Source organism: Gavia stellata, chromosome 1 (assembly GCF_030936135.1).
Source record: "Gavia stellata isolate bGavSte3 chromosome 1, bGavSte3.hap2, whole genome shotgun sequence".
Classification (NCBI taxonomy): Eukaryota; Metazoa; Chordata; class Aves; order Gaviiformes; family Gaviidae; genus Gavia; species Gavia stellata.
This window is the reverse complement of record NC_082594.1, coordinates 92,196,021-92,212,498: the sequence shown is the minus strand read 5'-3', so window position 1 is coordinate 92,212,498 and position 16,478 is coordinate 92,196,021. Positions and strand designations below refer to the sequence as shown.

General features: G+C 35.3%; 1 protein-coding gene across 2 annotated transcripts in view; it reads left to right on the top strand.

The window, feature by feature from the left end:
- The window catches only part of DMD (dystrophin), a 907,831-nt gene that overhangs the window by 92,204 nt on the left and 799,149 nt on the right, over window positions 1–16,478 (top strand). For both annotated transcript variants that reach the window (XM_059827200.1, XM_059827195.1), the window contains 2 exons: window positions 13,408–13,596; window positions 13,938–14,119. In XM_059827200.1, the coding sequence (XP_059683183.1) occupies window positions 13,408–13,596; window positions 13,938–14,119 (371 nt within the window). The remainder of the gene's footprint in view (window positions 1–13,407; window positions 13,597–13,937; window positions 14,120–16,478) is intronic.

Genomic DNA, 16,478 nt, shown 5'->3' with positions numbered 1-16,478 from the left:
CTCTTCTGCAACAGCTTTTTTGTTAGCTTTAGATTTTAAATTGAAAATATATTCTTTGAAGTGGCTTCTGTTGAGGAAGGAGAGCCTTTTTAATAGAAGCTAAAATATTTAGGAAAAATTTAAGTGTAATAAGGGTAAACCACATAAGAGCCATGAATGGGGTATTTAGCCTATTCAAGCAAATTTGACTATTTAAGATTTTAGATGACTTTGCAAAACCACCTTTTTTAATAATGCCTTCCAACTATAATAGCACATAATATTGAATACTCTGAAATCTCCAGGACTTCAACCTCAACTTCGCAGAAACTAATTAGTATGTCCATTAATTGGCTTTTGTCCCAGAGTTTTTATTTCTCAAAAGAAAAAGTCATATTGTAGATGTATCTCTGTATAGTTAATTGCTCTGCCAATTGATGCTTTTAAAGGCATTTTGATATTATATTGTGTGAATATATAAAAAGAGTTTTGGAGTTAAATATTCATATTGTGAAGACTAGATGGTCTGTAATGAAGATCCTGACGAGAACTATCATAGCTTAGTAGTCCAAATTAATAGCAGGATTGGTGGCTGGCTATAGTGATTAAAATAAGCCGGTGAAAAAAGAAAATATCACTAATAAATGTCTAGAAAAATAGCTAGAAGTCAAATTGAATTATTTATATTAATTAATACACTCACATTCCAACCTAAAATCCATTCAATTAAGCAAATAGTGACAATACTGTTTTTTCCATCTTCAGAAGATGACTGAAATGAGTTATTGCTGGATTTCAGCATCGAAGTCACATTAAAATAAATAAATTAATTGGTTTAGGACACATGTATGCAGTGAACCTGTAGACCTTTGAAAGCGCATAGATTTTCATGCCAGACTACTAATTTCCATTAAAGTCTGCTCCCTCAGATCAAAATCCAGATTACCAAACACACTGTCACAGAGGTACGTGGGGAACAAAAAGTCCTACAGTATAAAGACCAGAAGATAAAATAGCCTGCAACCACAAAATTTTAACACTTTTTTTTGCAGAATTGCAAACATATAATTCTTAACTTAATTGACCTGTATTCTGCATTGCATTTAGCTTTATTTTCTGTGAGTTTTAACCAGCAAAGGCAACTAATTAAGAAGCATATTTTGTAAAATTTAATCCAAGCCATAACCTTAAATATATCGCAGCCATAATCTATATTGTTTTCTAACTATGAGAATGTGTTTCCATACCTTGTATTATATTTTCCTGACAGATTTAGTTAGAATCAGTAGAGAGCCCACTGGCAGAGCCTCTGGAGAACCCAGAATGTTTGTCCCTTCTCATCTGTAAGCTCTTGTGAAGTAGAGAGTTCCTCACAGTATATACAGTGATGAATTTAAAAAAAACCAAACCTTTATGTATACATTTTTACCTCTTACATCCACTTTAAAACTGTCACTGTCTTGGACCTGGATTAACCTAGCATAAAGTGATTGCAAAATTTTTGTAGCAGCTATAAAGTTTATACTTTTTACTTTGTTATTATTGGGGATTTTATATACCTTATCAATTTCTGGTTCTCATTTATTCTCTACCTCTGTAGCTCGTGATTATCTTTTTTATTTCTCTTCTTATTAAGTAAACAAGCATGTAGCCATATAACAAGATGCTTCAGAAAAGCACATACTCTAGCATTTTTCCTGGGGAAAGCTCTCTGTTGTACACAGCCTTGTAATACTACCAGTTCATGGAACTGTGTAACCCTTATGCTTCAAGTTCATATAGTATTTATAATGATAGAACTTTTCGTAACTTAACCAAAAGGCAATGGTTTTGAGAAAACATTATAGATCAGGTGTGTTTGCCTCATGTTGAATTAAAAACTTCAGACAAAGCAGTTAATCTGTTTCTGAAGACTAGATTAGGAAGCAATAAACTGTTTTGTCTGTATTATAAAATAACTGTCCATTTCTTGAAAAGCTCTCACAACTTTGTATTCTTCAAGGGATTTTAAATTAGCCTGGGGAAAATTGTTATTTCAGGATGTCATGGTTTAACCTCAGCCAGCAACTAAGCACCACACAGCCGCTCGCTCACTCTCCCCCTGCCCCAGTGGGATGGGGGGAGAGAATCAGAAAAGTAAAAGTGAGAAAGCTTGTGGGTTGAGATAAGAACAGTTTAATAAATGAAATAAAATATAATAACAGTAACAATAATAATAATGATGTAATGAAAAGGAAAATAACAATAAAAAAGACAGACAAATGATGCAAATGAAAACAATTGGTCAGCACCCTCCAACCAATGCCCATCCTGTCCCCCAAGCAGCGGTCTCCTGGCCAGCTCTCCCCCTCGTTTATATACTCAGCCTGACATCATATGTTACGGAATATCCCTTTGGTCAGTTGGGGTCAGCTGTCCCGGCTGTGTCCCCTCCCAACTTCTTGTGCACCCCCAGCCTACTTGCTGGTGGGGCAGTGTGAGAAGCAGAAAAGGCCTTGATACTGTCTAAGCACTGCTCAGCAGCAACTAGAACATCCCTGCTTTATCAACACTGTTTCCAGCACAAATCCAAAACATAGCCCCATACTAGCTACTATGAAGAAAATTAACTCTACCCCAGCCAAAACCAGCACACAGGAAAGGGCTCACATTTAACCAAGTTACAAATCTCTGCAGAATCATAAAATTCCCCACTTACAGGGTGTACTTAAAATTTAACAGCTAACACTATAGACACAGAGACATGTGAGACCTAAGCAACAGAAACTAGAATCAGCTGCCAAGAAAAATTGGGGTAACCTGAAGGGTTGGTGATGGTGAATAGGTAAATCTGAAACAAGAATGGTTTGAAGTAGGTGGCTCAAAAATGCCACTTCAGAGGCAGTGGGGGAGTTCAGAATTTGTACATTTTTGGTTTGACCTGACAGTGAATATCTCCCAAAACAAATTGCACATTTTATGTAGCACTGCCACGGGATGGAATTCCTTTTATGAACGTTTACTTTAAAAAAAAAAAAGAAAATCCATGGAAATCACACATACAAAACAGGTTTGCCCTCTGTTAAAGGAGAATTATTAAGGTTAACTGTCAAGAAGTAGAGAAACAGTAGGTTTCATGGAATATTGTAAATTCAGTGTCTTACATAGATACATTATGACAGAGCTTTTAATTACAAAATTGGTATCCTTATATCCTTCAGTGAACTGGATGAGCTGGTTGTAAAAGGAAGTCTGGACTGTGTGGTAAAGGAGACTGTTGCTTTTGTGAATACTGATTTTTTTACTGCAGAAGTTAGAAGGTAGACAGAGAGGGTATCTCAAGGTCTTCCTGAATTGCCCACAACTGTATGGGTAAAGAGAGAGAGAGAAGCAATTCAACTACTGCTACGCATCTTTTCCTTTCTCTCTTCCCTGCTTATTGCATAGGTGATTGTGTATCTCTCTTCTTCCATAGGTCAACACTGCAGCTGAACACTTTTGTGAAAGATGTTAAGTAAAGGAGCAGGGGATTACAGAAAGACAGTTCCGTTATTAAAACAGTTGAACGCTGCTCAAAATCTTCTTTACCTCAATTATAGAGTTCCCTCTGAGCAAAGTAATCTTTTAGAGATGTTCCTGAGGTCTGGGTGTGTTATGTGAGATGTTGAGGTCTAAACCAATGAAACTTTGAGCACTTGGACACAGCTGGATTCACTGGGAAATATAGTTTGAACTAAATTATTATATAGGACCCTGAGAAATCAAGCCTTATATATCATGAATCAATTGCCTTGAGCTGTTGTATATGTTGTCTTTCATTCCAACACGTGTAAAATAGAGGGAATATGTGGATGCTGCTGAAGTGTTGGGGCTATTGGAGCTGGGGGAAAAACACCAAAAACCCCTATTGAGTATTGATAAAAAAAGTTCAGTGAGACAAAGATTTAGCTTTGCACACTGAACAATAACAGTAAAATACAATATTGAATAGACCTTTATTGAATGCTGCCCATTCTGTGCACTGAATGAGATTAAGTCAATTTTAGTACTACTTTGGCCATTGATACTGTTGTATTTGTGCTCCTTCATAGCCTTTTATATAACATTTTCCTCACTGTCTCTTCTGAGACATTGAGCCAAATGCTCAAGGCAATTTTCTACCGGCAGGGAATGTTCTTCCTGTATGTCATTGCATTTGTTAACTGGTATTTCTTCATTCCAACAGTTAATTAAGATCAAATTTATTGAGTGGTCCTCTTTTTTGATTTCTGCTGCTTTTTCACAGAAGTTCATCACTGAACTTAAGTGAATAGTTCTCTCCAAGGATACATGGTGTGAAAAAAACACACTATTTCACAGCAGTGGCAATATTTTTTTTCTTTCAGATCATGACTCTTTTTTCTGCATTCAGATTCTACATATGCAGATGTGGATGGCTGCTGTCCTCAGCATTATCATTTCATGAACCTTCAGTTATGTCCCTGAACAGGTTAATGTTAATACTACTGAATTCCATTTATTTGGGGAACTTGATAACCAAGAACAGTAGTGAATAGCTCTAAGTGAGTACCGTACGGTGGACCATATTACTCCCCTAATTAAGCAATACACTATGTTGATTCGCTGATGTGTTGAGTTGCTGATGTGTTTGCAGTGGCAATTACGGTAAGGCTTATTATAGACTGCTGAGATGCTGCACCATGTGACCTTTTTTTATTCTTTTTAAATTCAGCTGTAATAACCCTAGCCAAGACAGGACTTAGAATAAGTTCCAGACAGTATCTATCAACTGAACTATAAGTAAAAAGAGGATGTTGTTCTGTCGCGTTTGTGTATTTTGTAGTGAAGACAGCTTTATCAGCTATCAGGGACAATGTTATAAAACTGCTTTACCTGTAGAAATTCTAAAGAATATGAAATTATTTTCAGATTTTCCACTAACAAAAATTAGTCAATGTTACTGCAGCTGGTTGATTGCTGTTTATTGTGCTCTACTCTGTAATAGAGGTTTGTTACTTCTGGCCAAAGATGGTAGAATAGACATTCATCTGCCTTTTTCCCTTTACCTATAAAATGTATAATGGAAGTATAACATAATTATATAATGGAATTATAACTTAGAATTACAACAAAGTTTTTAACAGATTACTGTAGGGGAAGGTTTCAATAATAGGAAACAAAACCTCATATGAAACAGATAACATTCCTTGGTTTATGCTCAACTACTTCAGATAGCTGGAAAAATATAATGTGGTTTCTTTACATCATTCTGTTTGGTTTTGTTTTTTCTAGTGTGTTGGCTGAGATGAAGTTTGAGAGGTTGGAATACATAAAGGATGCCCAGGTTCTTAAGGCTGACAATGTCTAATTCCAGCCAAAAGTACCTGTGTAAGGAGAGGCTCAACCCGCACACCTATGCTCTTAATAAATCACAAGAATACTTCCCTTACTAAATAGAAAAAAAGTGATTGTACAAGATGAAATAAGAATTTTAAAAATTCTGAACAATGGTTCCCCCTTCCACTGTGTCTGTGCAGGCTGGTTCTTGCTTCTGCCCTTTATTTCAGTCAGTTCTGTGGCTTTCTGCATTTCAGCAAGTGGAACCAAGTATTCTCTTGATCCCTGGCAGTTTCTCTTTTGCTCAACTCTGAGGCTTGACTCATCTGGCTCCAAGGTCTGTGCATGCTGCACTGAGCTGTCTAGAGAATTTTGTGTCTGCGAGCAGGCTCAGTGGCTCATCAGACAGAAGTAATGTCCCTTCATCCAAGGGCATTCCACGTAGCCCAGCCAGTTTCCATAATGCAATGTAATACAACAGTCAAAAAAGTAAACACGCAGCTAATGTCTGTCACATACGCTCAGACCTATGTTGGTGTGCGGCTAATACGTGAGCAGAGCAAACCCATAGCTGCCTGGTCCTGACTGCACAGGCGCACTCTTAGTCCTTTGTGTAGCAAGACATTCTTCCCTACAAGTAGGAGCTGCCTATGGAGAGAGCTTGTAAAATCTTTTTCTTTATACTGTGGAGTGCAGGGATAAGTGTGATGTTGTTTGAGCATTATTTGGGGTGAGAGGATAAAGATTCATAAAGCAGTCATTGCGAATGAGTTTAAAGGAGGTCTTGAAACAGTGTGTGAACAGGCCTAAGAAATAATTTTCAGAAATGCAAGAAAAGCAAATACCTCCTTGGAAAAGACGAAGAAAGGGCATGTTTCTCTGGCAGAGCTCTGGCCCTCAGGTAAAGTGACAGTAGGAAAAGGAACACTATCCTGGTAGCGTGAGTAACAAAAGTCTTACAGAGCGAATAAAAGATTTGAATACTGGAAATACTGAAGAAAATTTGAAGCTTAGTGAAGGTAATAAGGAAGGAGGGAACAAGTATATGCGTGTGCAACTGATAGGAACTGTCAAAGTACTTTTCTGTTAGGTGCAGGTAGGAGAAACGGTTTCTCATAAAGTCAACGAGGAGAGAGAATATGATAATCAGTCAGATTACTGGTATAATCAAAGTAAAAGATGCTATGGGATAACACTGATTTTGTTGACATCAATAGCAGAAGGGAGAGAATATAAAACAAAGGAAAGGAAGAGAGGGCAACAACTAAACAGCATGCTGAAAAGAGAAGGCTACTTTTCCTTCCAGAATGATGTAGCCATAAATATACATTTTCATAGTTTTGTGAAGTATAAGGCTGTAAAATTCATAATGAAGTGCATATGAAAATGAAAAAAAGCTTGATTTTTGTTTTTGTTTGTTTAACTTTTTACTCTTGAAATCTCCAATTGTATTTTAGCAAAATAGATTTTGATGTCTTTTTTTCTCCATTTCTCTGTTGCCAGAGAGAAAAGGAATAAAGTCTGTGTTTGTTTCTCAGTCCCCTATGTCACATGCTAAAGAAATAATTCAGTACTTTTTTGGATAATCCATTTGTGTTTCTTTTGGCTAAGACATAATTCACTGTCTCCATCCCATTTTTCTGTTTATACATTTAAGGGCTTTTCTGCTCATGGAGATTTTTAGAATACAATTTAATTAAGAACATAGAATATTTAAAAGGTCTTTGTCAGAGCAGTGTACTTTAAAGTGGCTGTTTATTAAGTCCTTATTATATTTAGAATTTACTTTTTAAAAATTAAAATTAAATAAACGTGACTCTGTATTATCTATTCCATCTTGATTATTTTTCATGCTACTGTATGATACTGTTACCACAATTCAAATTTTAAGGTGGACTGAGCATCATCAATGGATAGAATTACCTTTTGCTTTTTTTTACGTACATGACAGTATAAAACACAATAGACATTTGTCAAGGGAGCTGAATCTGCTGATCTGGAGTTACCTTGTTGGTAGCACTACTGTGAACAGACCCTAGGCTTCTTGAGCTGTGATATACTTTCAGAACCCTGTTACCATTTACTGCCTGAGAGTTTTGTGAAGAGTCATTAGTTAATACTGAAAATTTATCCTAGGATGAAAATTTTATCTTTCTTTATGTGAAGAGTACTCTTAATTATGTGTTATGTAGAGACCAAATGACCTCATAGTCTACTGCATGACGTGACAGCACCTGAAATATACATCTCCTTAGAATGTGCATTGTTCTTGGATCAGGAAAGGGAAGGGTTGAAGAATGGTCGGTAGACTAGGCATTTCAACAGGAAGAAATCATAATTTTGTTGTAGGTGTATGGTGAAAGTAATTGATTTAGCACATCCACATCAAGTCATAGTACTTTTTGGTGCCATGATTCTTAATTGCTTGAATGGGAGGTGCCTTCCTTAGAGAGGCAAGTACTGTGTGTCTTGTCATCAGTAATATGTCAAACAGCAATACATTTTATAGTCCAAACAAAAAACTCAATACAATTAAAACCCTTAAATAAACATAGGCTGAAAAATTTTCCCAGAGAGTTAATAAAATCAGAATGTTTTGATAAGCTTTGTGGAAAAAAGGGTCAAGCAGCTACTAACCAAAACTTTCTTTGATATTTTTTCCAAGTACAAGTGTGTTGAAGAAACCAAGCTAAGTAGAAAATCTTTTTGTGAACCACTGACTTACTTGACCATGTATGTAAAATGAAACAGTTTTTTAATTGGTAGAAAATTCGATCATTCCAGGTAGCTGGCAGCCTTGGTTCCTGTCTCTTAACACTAGTCTTACCTGTCCTCACAGTTCCTAGTCTTCATCTTTTTCCTAACCCAATTGGTTCCAGTTTTTTCACTTGCTTTCAGTTGACTTCAGCCAACTTCTACACTCCAAATCCCAAGGTGCAAAATTTTCCTTTAATGACAGTAAAGTCTTTATTTGTCTTTTTCAGTCTTTATTTATATCAGCTGCACCTAATAAATTAGTTGAAGAGATTAATTTTCATTTGCCCTTTCCTGTCAATAGCATTTTCTTTCCTTTGTAATGTACTTTCATTCATACTGCCTGGTTCTGGCTTTTTTCCTCTCAACGTGCACATTGCCTAAGCTCTATTGACTTTGAATGAACTAATAACCTACTCACCTCAAAACTACAGTTACAAGGACAGGCCAGTTCATCCAGGAGGAAACTTCTGCAGTACAAGTGGAACCACTGAGAAAATCAGGTACTAAAATTCTGAGTTGTCTCAACTTAGCAAGCAAAACCTGCAAATTTTCAGATTTATGATAAGGCCAACCCCGGGTGGATTTTCATATGAATGGCAAAAAAAGCATCTTCCTGACCCAAGATGTTTTCATTCACAAAGGAAGTTTTGAAATCCTTAATAAAATGAAAATGCCAGCCTCACTTAGAACAAGGAAATAGTTAACATTATAATAACAAACAGTCTGACCAATGTATCTTCTTAGTTCTATTACCAGAAATGACGGAACTATTCTGTCTGATGTTACCTGTTAGGAAAACAGTCTTGATTATTGCAAATAACATTTTAGCATTTAACATTTTAACAGTTACAATTTGGCAATTTTAAAGACCCATAAAATATGATTTTGTGATGAGAAACTTGGAGGAACTGAAAGAATAAGCAGTGGTATCAGTCTCACCTGGTAGAAGGCATGGTTATAAGGTAAATAATGTATGCTATTTTTGAGGCTGTAATCCTGCAAAGGGAGTTTTCAAAATGAGAAAACTACTCTGGACTTAAATTTGCCTTTACTAAAAAAATGTGTCTTTAAAAGTTTATGCCTCTGAGTTCTAAAGCTCTAAAAGTCTAGAGCCAGGTTCTGCATCTTTTACAGTGAGACGGGCAGTTTCTGAAGGAAGAAAATATGTAATGTAAATAAGAGTGCTGGGATGAACGCTAAATCTTTACTGCAAAACTGCTTTCTAAAACTGCCCAACTAACTCCTAAAACTCAGAAGCAGTCTTTATGAACTAATAGAAACATTCTTGGAGAATTTACTAACATGTGTCCAATCCTCCTCCTCCCTTTAGTAACATATTGCAACAGTAAGTGAGGAACACTTCCTCCCCTCACTTTCTTGCTCTGAAGCAGCTGCAATCTTGTGGTTTAGACTCAGTGAATTAATTCATACAGCTGCCAGGCATATTCTAGAGGACAGCATATGGGTGCAGAGAAGTTTTTTCCTTCTAGCTTGATCCATAATAACAACCAGGACTATTTTCCATGCAATAATGGCGGGCCATTTTTGAAAATAGTCTGTGAGACGATTGGCTGACTGATTCCTAGCTAGATGTGATGCAGTCTTCATCAAGCATCTGAATTTTTCATGTCATCTTTCCCCTTAATATTTGTGTCATCATGCATACATTTTTATTCAGTAGACTACTCTCTGTAAATATTTTGCTTTGACTGCAGCTAATCACCTTTGTTTTGCATAACCATTAAATACTTTATTAAGAACAGGTTTTGATCCAAGAATGAAACTGCATGCATATTTAAGCAGCTTTTTTCCTAAGTATAACCTTCCTAGCAATATATGGCTATAAAAATTTAACTTCAGTGCCTCCTAATTGTTTTTCATTCTCTTAAAAATTATGGTTAGAATCAGCCATCACTACTTATATGTCTCTATTAATAACTCTATGTCTTTATTCTCAATGTAGTATATGCCACTTTAAAGTTCTATTTTTTTCTCAGTATTTTAGGAAATCTGAAAAGATAACGTATAAATTCAGAAATAAGGAACACTCACAAGAGGTGTTGGTTTTGTGTTGTTTGATTGTTTTTGTTTGGTTGAGTTTTTTTAAATGTATTTGCCTACCATTATAAATTCAGGGGTTTCATTGTTATTTGTGTTATGTGGATTATTTCAGTGTGGATTATTCTTGGTGCTATAGAATCTGCATACTTAGATTTGGCTTGTGTTATGGGATGAATAATCTTTATGTAGATGACTGTTACTTTGAGACACTTTGTTGTTTGTTCTTGTATTTTAATAAAAACTGTGTGGCATAGGCATTAGGTTAGTAGTTGTCCACCTCCAAGTGTGAATATTTAACTTAGTGTTTGATGTTCCATTTACAGCTGAGCCAACAGTCTGAATTTCTGCTGATTTGAGTAGTTGTTTTTCATTCCATACGCAGGATGAGCAAGGATGTATAGTTATCTTCTAGAGAGCTAACAGCACTGATGGAAGTAGTGAAGCTACAATGTAACAGTAGATTTTAAAATATGTGTATTTTGTCAAGTCAAAACTAACTGTTGACTCTAAGGCACATTTTTTTATGCTTACAGCCTTTTTACAATGTCAATATTATCTGTGTATATAGATTCAGATGAAGGTGGCCATTGCTGTACTCTGGGTTGTTAACAGAGCATGTGCTTGAAGATGCAGAAGGAAATTTAGCACGGTTTTGAAAGTGTTGTAACTATGGCTTGATTTTATCAGTGAAATCAGTGAGGATTATTTGTGTTAATTCATTTGACGATCCCAGGGGGTCCCTGCATATGTCACTGTCAAATCTGAACACAAATACTCTGCATGCTGAATGTGCTCTAAAATAACAAGATGCTACTACTATTTCAGCTTCTGATGATTATTATCTTCATTTAATTTTTCTTTTCCCCAAAATGCATGAGGAAGGAGAAGGCATAATGATCTGGTGACTTTATTAGGCCTCAGCAGTTGAGAACTATTCAATTGTGCTATACATAAATGAGTATTTTCCTTCTTTTTTTTTTTTTTAACTATTTATACTGCAAGCACAGTGGATAACCATTCCTTTGCTTTGTCACCTCATGACTGATCCCAGCTCTCTGCTGGCAGTGATGCTGTGAGATTTGAAGGAAGGTGGAAAAGTTGTTGTTTTCTCCTTCTACCAAATATAAGGATTACTGACACCATTTTGTAAAGTCCTTTGGTTATACTTTCTCTAGCCCTTTTCTGATCTCCTTCTGTCAGAAAATGGCCACTTTTTGAATGAGAACATACTTTGGCATACCTGCCAAGTAACTATTTTGGTTTCCATTTACGTTAGAGTGTTTGCTTGTCTTTACATTTTTTCAAGAGTTATTACAATGGTGCAGAAGTTAGTCTGCACCATTTTGCCATTGAAGGTCATGAGTCCAAGATTTTTTCAATGCAATTCTGCATAATATTTGTGATGGCATGAGAAAGCAGTGAAAATGCTGGTCAGCATAACTAAGGAAAATTATACTGAGTAGCTGTTCATCAGAAAAACAGTTGTTAGGGGGTGCTTTGTTAAACACTTGTCATACATGAGACAATATTCTGTATCAGATCTAAAGAAAGGAGGATTTTCAGATGGAGACTTTTCAAACAAATAGCTGACAGAGACAATCACAAATCTCTGCAAACATGATATCCCTAGTCTGACTCAGCTGTTCTAGCATCTTTTTTTCCCCCAGTGTATCAGATGTGGGTATATTCTGTGCAGTATTGTTATAGAAAAGGAAAAATCATTACATATGTAAAAGCAATGATTAAGTTACCCCTTTCCACTGTAGACTGTATACTACAAAAAACTATCTTGCTGCAGAAATGTGATGTGGTTGGCTGTAGTTTCGTACTACATTGTACACTACTTAAAATCTGGAGTTGCACACAATTCAAATATTAATTTGTGCAGCAGGAATACATGTTGAACATTTTCTGTCCTTCATTGTTTATATTCCTGTAAGATAGTACTTTCTTTAAAACAAAAAAACAAACTGTTGAGTTCATCAGATTTCCAAGGCTGCTTTTCTGATGCAGATTTATTTACTGAACATTGTTTTTCACACATATGTGGCGATGGAGTTATGACTGGGGTCTTAATTGGCTGAACACATGTATGACAGAGGGATTCACATAAATTGTATGTGGTTATTAGATCTATACAATTTAGAATGAATTTGTTGTTGAAGATGAAGTCTGAAGATTTCATTTTAAGTGATCATGTTGCATTCATTACACTTCTTGCTTTCCAGCGATAAACTTTGACTTTCTTTCTTAAAAAACAGTGAAAGGCTTTAGATGATGCTTTGGTGTTTTATTGGCACAAGTATGTCGGTAGAGACAATTTCTACTAACTATAAAAACATTAAGTGTCTTGGTATAATTTTTTTTTATAAAAGCATAAGCATATTTAATGTAAACAGTTTGTTTTTCTACGAACTTGCCAGCAAAGTAACTAAACTTCTTCAGAAATTTTTGAAAAATTTGTGGAATGACAACTTCTGTAGCAAACCCATAATTCTTCAATCTGTTTTGTCCTAATCTTCTACTATTTTACTAATCCATAAATACTTGTTACTAATTTCTCTTGACTTTAAGCAGTAAAGCATAAGTGTGAATTCTGTGCTTGTAAAAGTCACCTGGCTTGTAAAGTGTAAATATAAAGGTGGCCTTTGTGGGAAAGAGAAATCAACAGTAATGCACTTTTGTGTTACAATTTGGCATGAGATTTCTGAGCTTTTTTAAACTTTCTAGAATGGTTTTAACAAAATGGGTGTCTATGGATTGCTCAAGCCTAGTATTGCATGTAGTGTAAAGGGTTGTTTTTCTTTTTTATATTTTGTTTTCCATAGATTCCCTGCAATGTCAGCATGTAACTTACTGCTTTTTTGATTGTATAATTTTACTAGCTGCTGTGGGAAATAAATTTCTCTCTCATTTCTAAGAGAAAATACTTAAATAAGAAACAGTAAACTAGAAATGAAAAATCAGACTATTTATTGAAAAACTATTATAACAGCACTCTACATGTATAATTTAAATATTGTCACTATTCAGAATAGTTGCTAGGAATTTTGAATTCTAGTGCAAAATATCTAATTTAATCTGAGATTTTTTTATTTCCCTCAATCTTATCTGATCTTGTTCAATTAGCTGGTTTTATACTAATAACTACTTCCACACATTAGCCATCTGATATTTTTTTGTTTTATAAAAAGCTGGGGGTTTATACAAGACAATGGCGTTCTATTTATTCCTTTGTAAAACTGTGTGAGCAGATGCTATTTGCATTACTCTTAAAATTTTGGTTTTGATCAGTTTTTAGAAACTGTGGAAGAAAAGACATTTAGCACCATGCGGATGGGGTCTGAAATGGATCTTGAAAACTACCAAACTGCTTTAGAAGAAGTACTCACATGGCTTCTCTCTGCTGAAGATGCATTACAAGCACAAGGAGATATATCCAATGATGTAGAAGTTGTTAAAGAACAATTTCACACCCATGAGGTATATGTCTATACTAATCTTTCAGTAGGCATTTATCTGCTTATGACCCATAGTAAGGTCAAAAATACAAAACAAAGATATTTCTAATTTATTTTATTCCTTTTTCTTGTTTTTAATTTTGATTTGGAGAATTTAAAGGGAGTACTGAGTCTGTGCCCTATGCAAAAAGTGAAAGTGTTTTTTTCTGTTCTATATTACAAGGTTTGGGGAGGGGTTGAAAAAATGAAAAGAAAAGTTGAAAATCAGGTTTGGAAAGTGGTAGAATTGAAGATATTTCTCCAAAGTCTGCTCTTTCCTTCCAAAGAATCCAACTGAAAACTGGATTTTGTTTTTATTGTCAGGGTTTCATGATGGAATTAACAGCTCACCAAGGACGTGTTGGCAATGTTTTGCAAGTTGGAAGTCAACTTCTAACAATTGGAAAACTTTCAGATGATGAAGAGAATGAAATCCAGGAACAAATGAATCTACTTAATTCTCGATGGGAAAGTCTCAGGGTAGCAAGTATGGAAAAACAAAGCAAGTAAGTAGTATGTCAGTTAAAATAAGACATATGGAATTTGACTGAAACAATTGTGAACTTGACTAACAGTAGGAATTTTCTTTCATTTCACTGTGAACAAAACTCCATCTCGGATCTTTTTTAACCTTAATTTTGATGTGTAGTGACTTTTAAGCTTGCATGTTGTTTTGAGACTGGAAGCCGCACAAATCAGCAGCTATCAACAATTTGGACACTTATAACATTTTAACCAAAATGTATATAACCTGTCTCACTTTTTCCTGATCGTTTCAACAATTATCACACAATATTTAGCTACAAAGGTGAGAATCTTTACTGAGATACAAAAGGAAAAGGGAAAAAAAATCTTTAAGACCTGTAAAACATGATCCCATAAAAATAGTAAGTGGGAGCTTAGCTTTCCAGGAAATATTGTCATAGTTCTATTGAGGACAAATTACATTATTCAAAAAAGGACAAGTCCTATAGCTTAAAGTAGAAATACAATTAAAAGTAGAAAAATAATCTATTAATTAGTCACATTAGTCTTTGAAGCATTTTTAAGATTTCTATATCTTATTTTGAAATTTTTATTTACATAGTGCTATCTAGTATAAGAAACCCCATAAAGGTAAGAGCTTGTGATTGTGCCACGGTGGAGTAATTTGTTTTACAGGATACAGAGTAGTTAAACCAGGAAAGTTATTGAAGGTGTTTTTTGTGTGAGTAGCCATCCTTATCTTAAGAAAATGTCTGTTACTTACCTGATCTTTCACATTTCTTTTTCTCAGCCTCTCTTCTTTTTTCGTTTTATGTAGATACTTTTAATCTGTCTGATATAACAACTTCGTTTCAAACTCATGTGACTGATTCTTACTTAGTCATGGGGAATTTTGTATGCCTACTGGCCTTTCTGTAAAGGGGACCAATGGTGAAGATTACCAACTATCATACTAAGTCAAATCCAGTGGAAATTTTAAAATTAATTGAATGTCACTAGGATCTTGTTTATAGACAAGCAGTCTTAATTACTGAAGAATATAGCTGCTCTCTACAGTAAAACTAAATAAATTTGATGACAAACAACCTGAATCTGAGATCCCGGTGGCTTTTTAGGGACTTTGAACTAGGTATACTTCATTAAAATCTTTCTGCTGAGGTCTTCGGTTTTTTATCAGAAAATCCCAATGAACATGTACTAAGTGAGAAACTCTTCTGTCTGTTCCTTCAGTACAGCTGGAGAGTGACTCTTTTTGTGAATGTGATTTTAATAAAAGCTGAATATCTCTAGTAGTCAGGCCAGTGGTCTAGCCCAGCATCCTGACTGTAACAGAACAAGAGAAGGTAAGTTTTAGGGGAGATACATGATCTCCTGAAGCAGCATCTTCTCATCACCTTTTGCCATTGGTGGAGATCACATACTGGGCTGAATGAGCCCATTGCTCTGGAGACCAAATATTGGGCTGTATGGATCATTGCTCTGACCTAATAGTGCATGTCTTATGAAGTTCTCCATAGAACTCTCCTGACCTCGGAGTTTTCGGCTCAGTTTTCGGCTGAGGTGACTTCCTGAGATGGAAGCAGTTTTGCATATTTGGTAATCTGCTATTGATTTTTTTTTTTTCTTCCATCTATTTATTCAATATCCCCTTGGGCCTGTTAGTACCCATGACATCCTTTGGCAGTGAATTCCACAGGCCTCTCAGTATGAGTGCTAGTTTTTGAAGAATGGCTTCTTTTTCTTTCTTTGTCACTGGTAGCTTAAGTGAGTCCCTCTAGTTACTGTGTTACAAGTGAGGGTCAGCAGTGTATATCTTTCCTTGCTCTTGCCATAAATATATCTCTTTGGTTATTCATCTTGCTCTTCTTTGAGCTTTTTCCAGTTCTATCTTATCTTTTTGGAGTTGAGGGGACCAGAATTGCTTTCAATATTAAAGGGCAAACTGTGTTTTTCAACAATCACATAACATTGCTCTCTTTTTTTTCAATATGTTCTTAGTAATTCCAAATATTTGTTTTCTTTTCAGCTTGCTACTAAGTATTGAGAATGTTTTCTTTATTTTAGCTTTCTTTGACAGTCTATAAAATTGTTGATGGGTTTCAGATGTTCCACCCTAGCTTCCTCCAGCTTTATTATTTTCTTGGAGAGAAGACTCTATGATACTATACTTTAGGCAGTTTTTATTTGCCATATTTATTTTAATTTAAATCAACACATGCAAGTAGCAACCTAACTTCTATGAGGGGTATTGTGTCTACTAAAATGTCCTTTAATACCAATTGTTAAACTTATCTCCCAGATGCAGCTGTAGATCATTGCTTGGGGAATTGAATGGTCTAGTATCTTCTGAAGCATGTCATATTTGGGTAATATGAAATC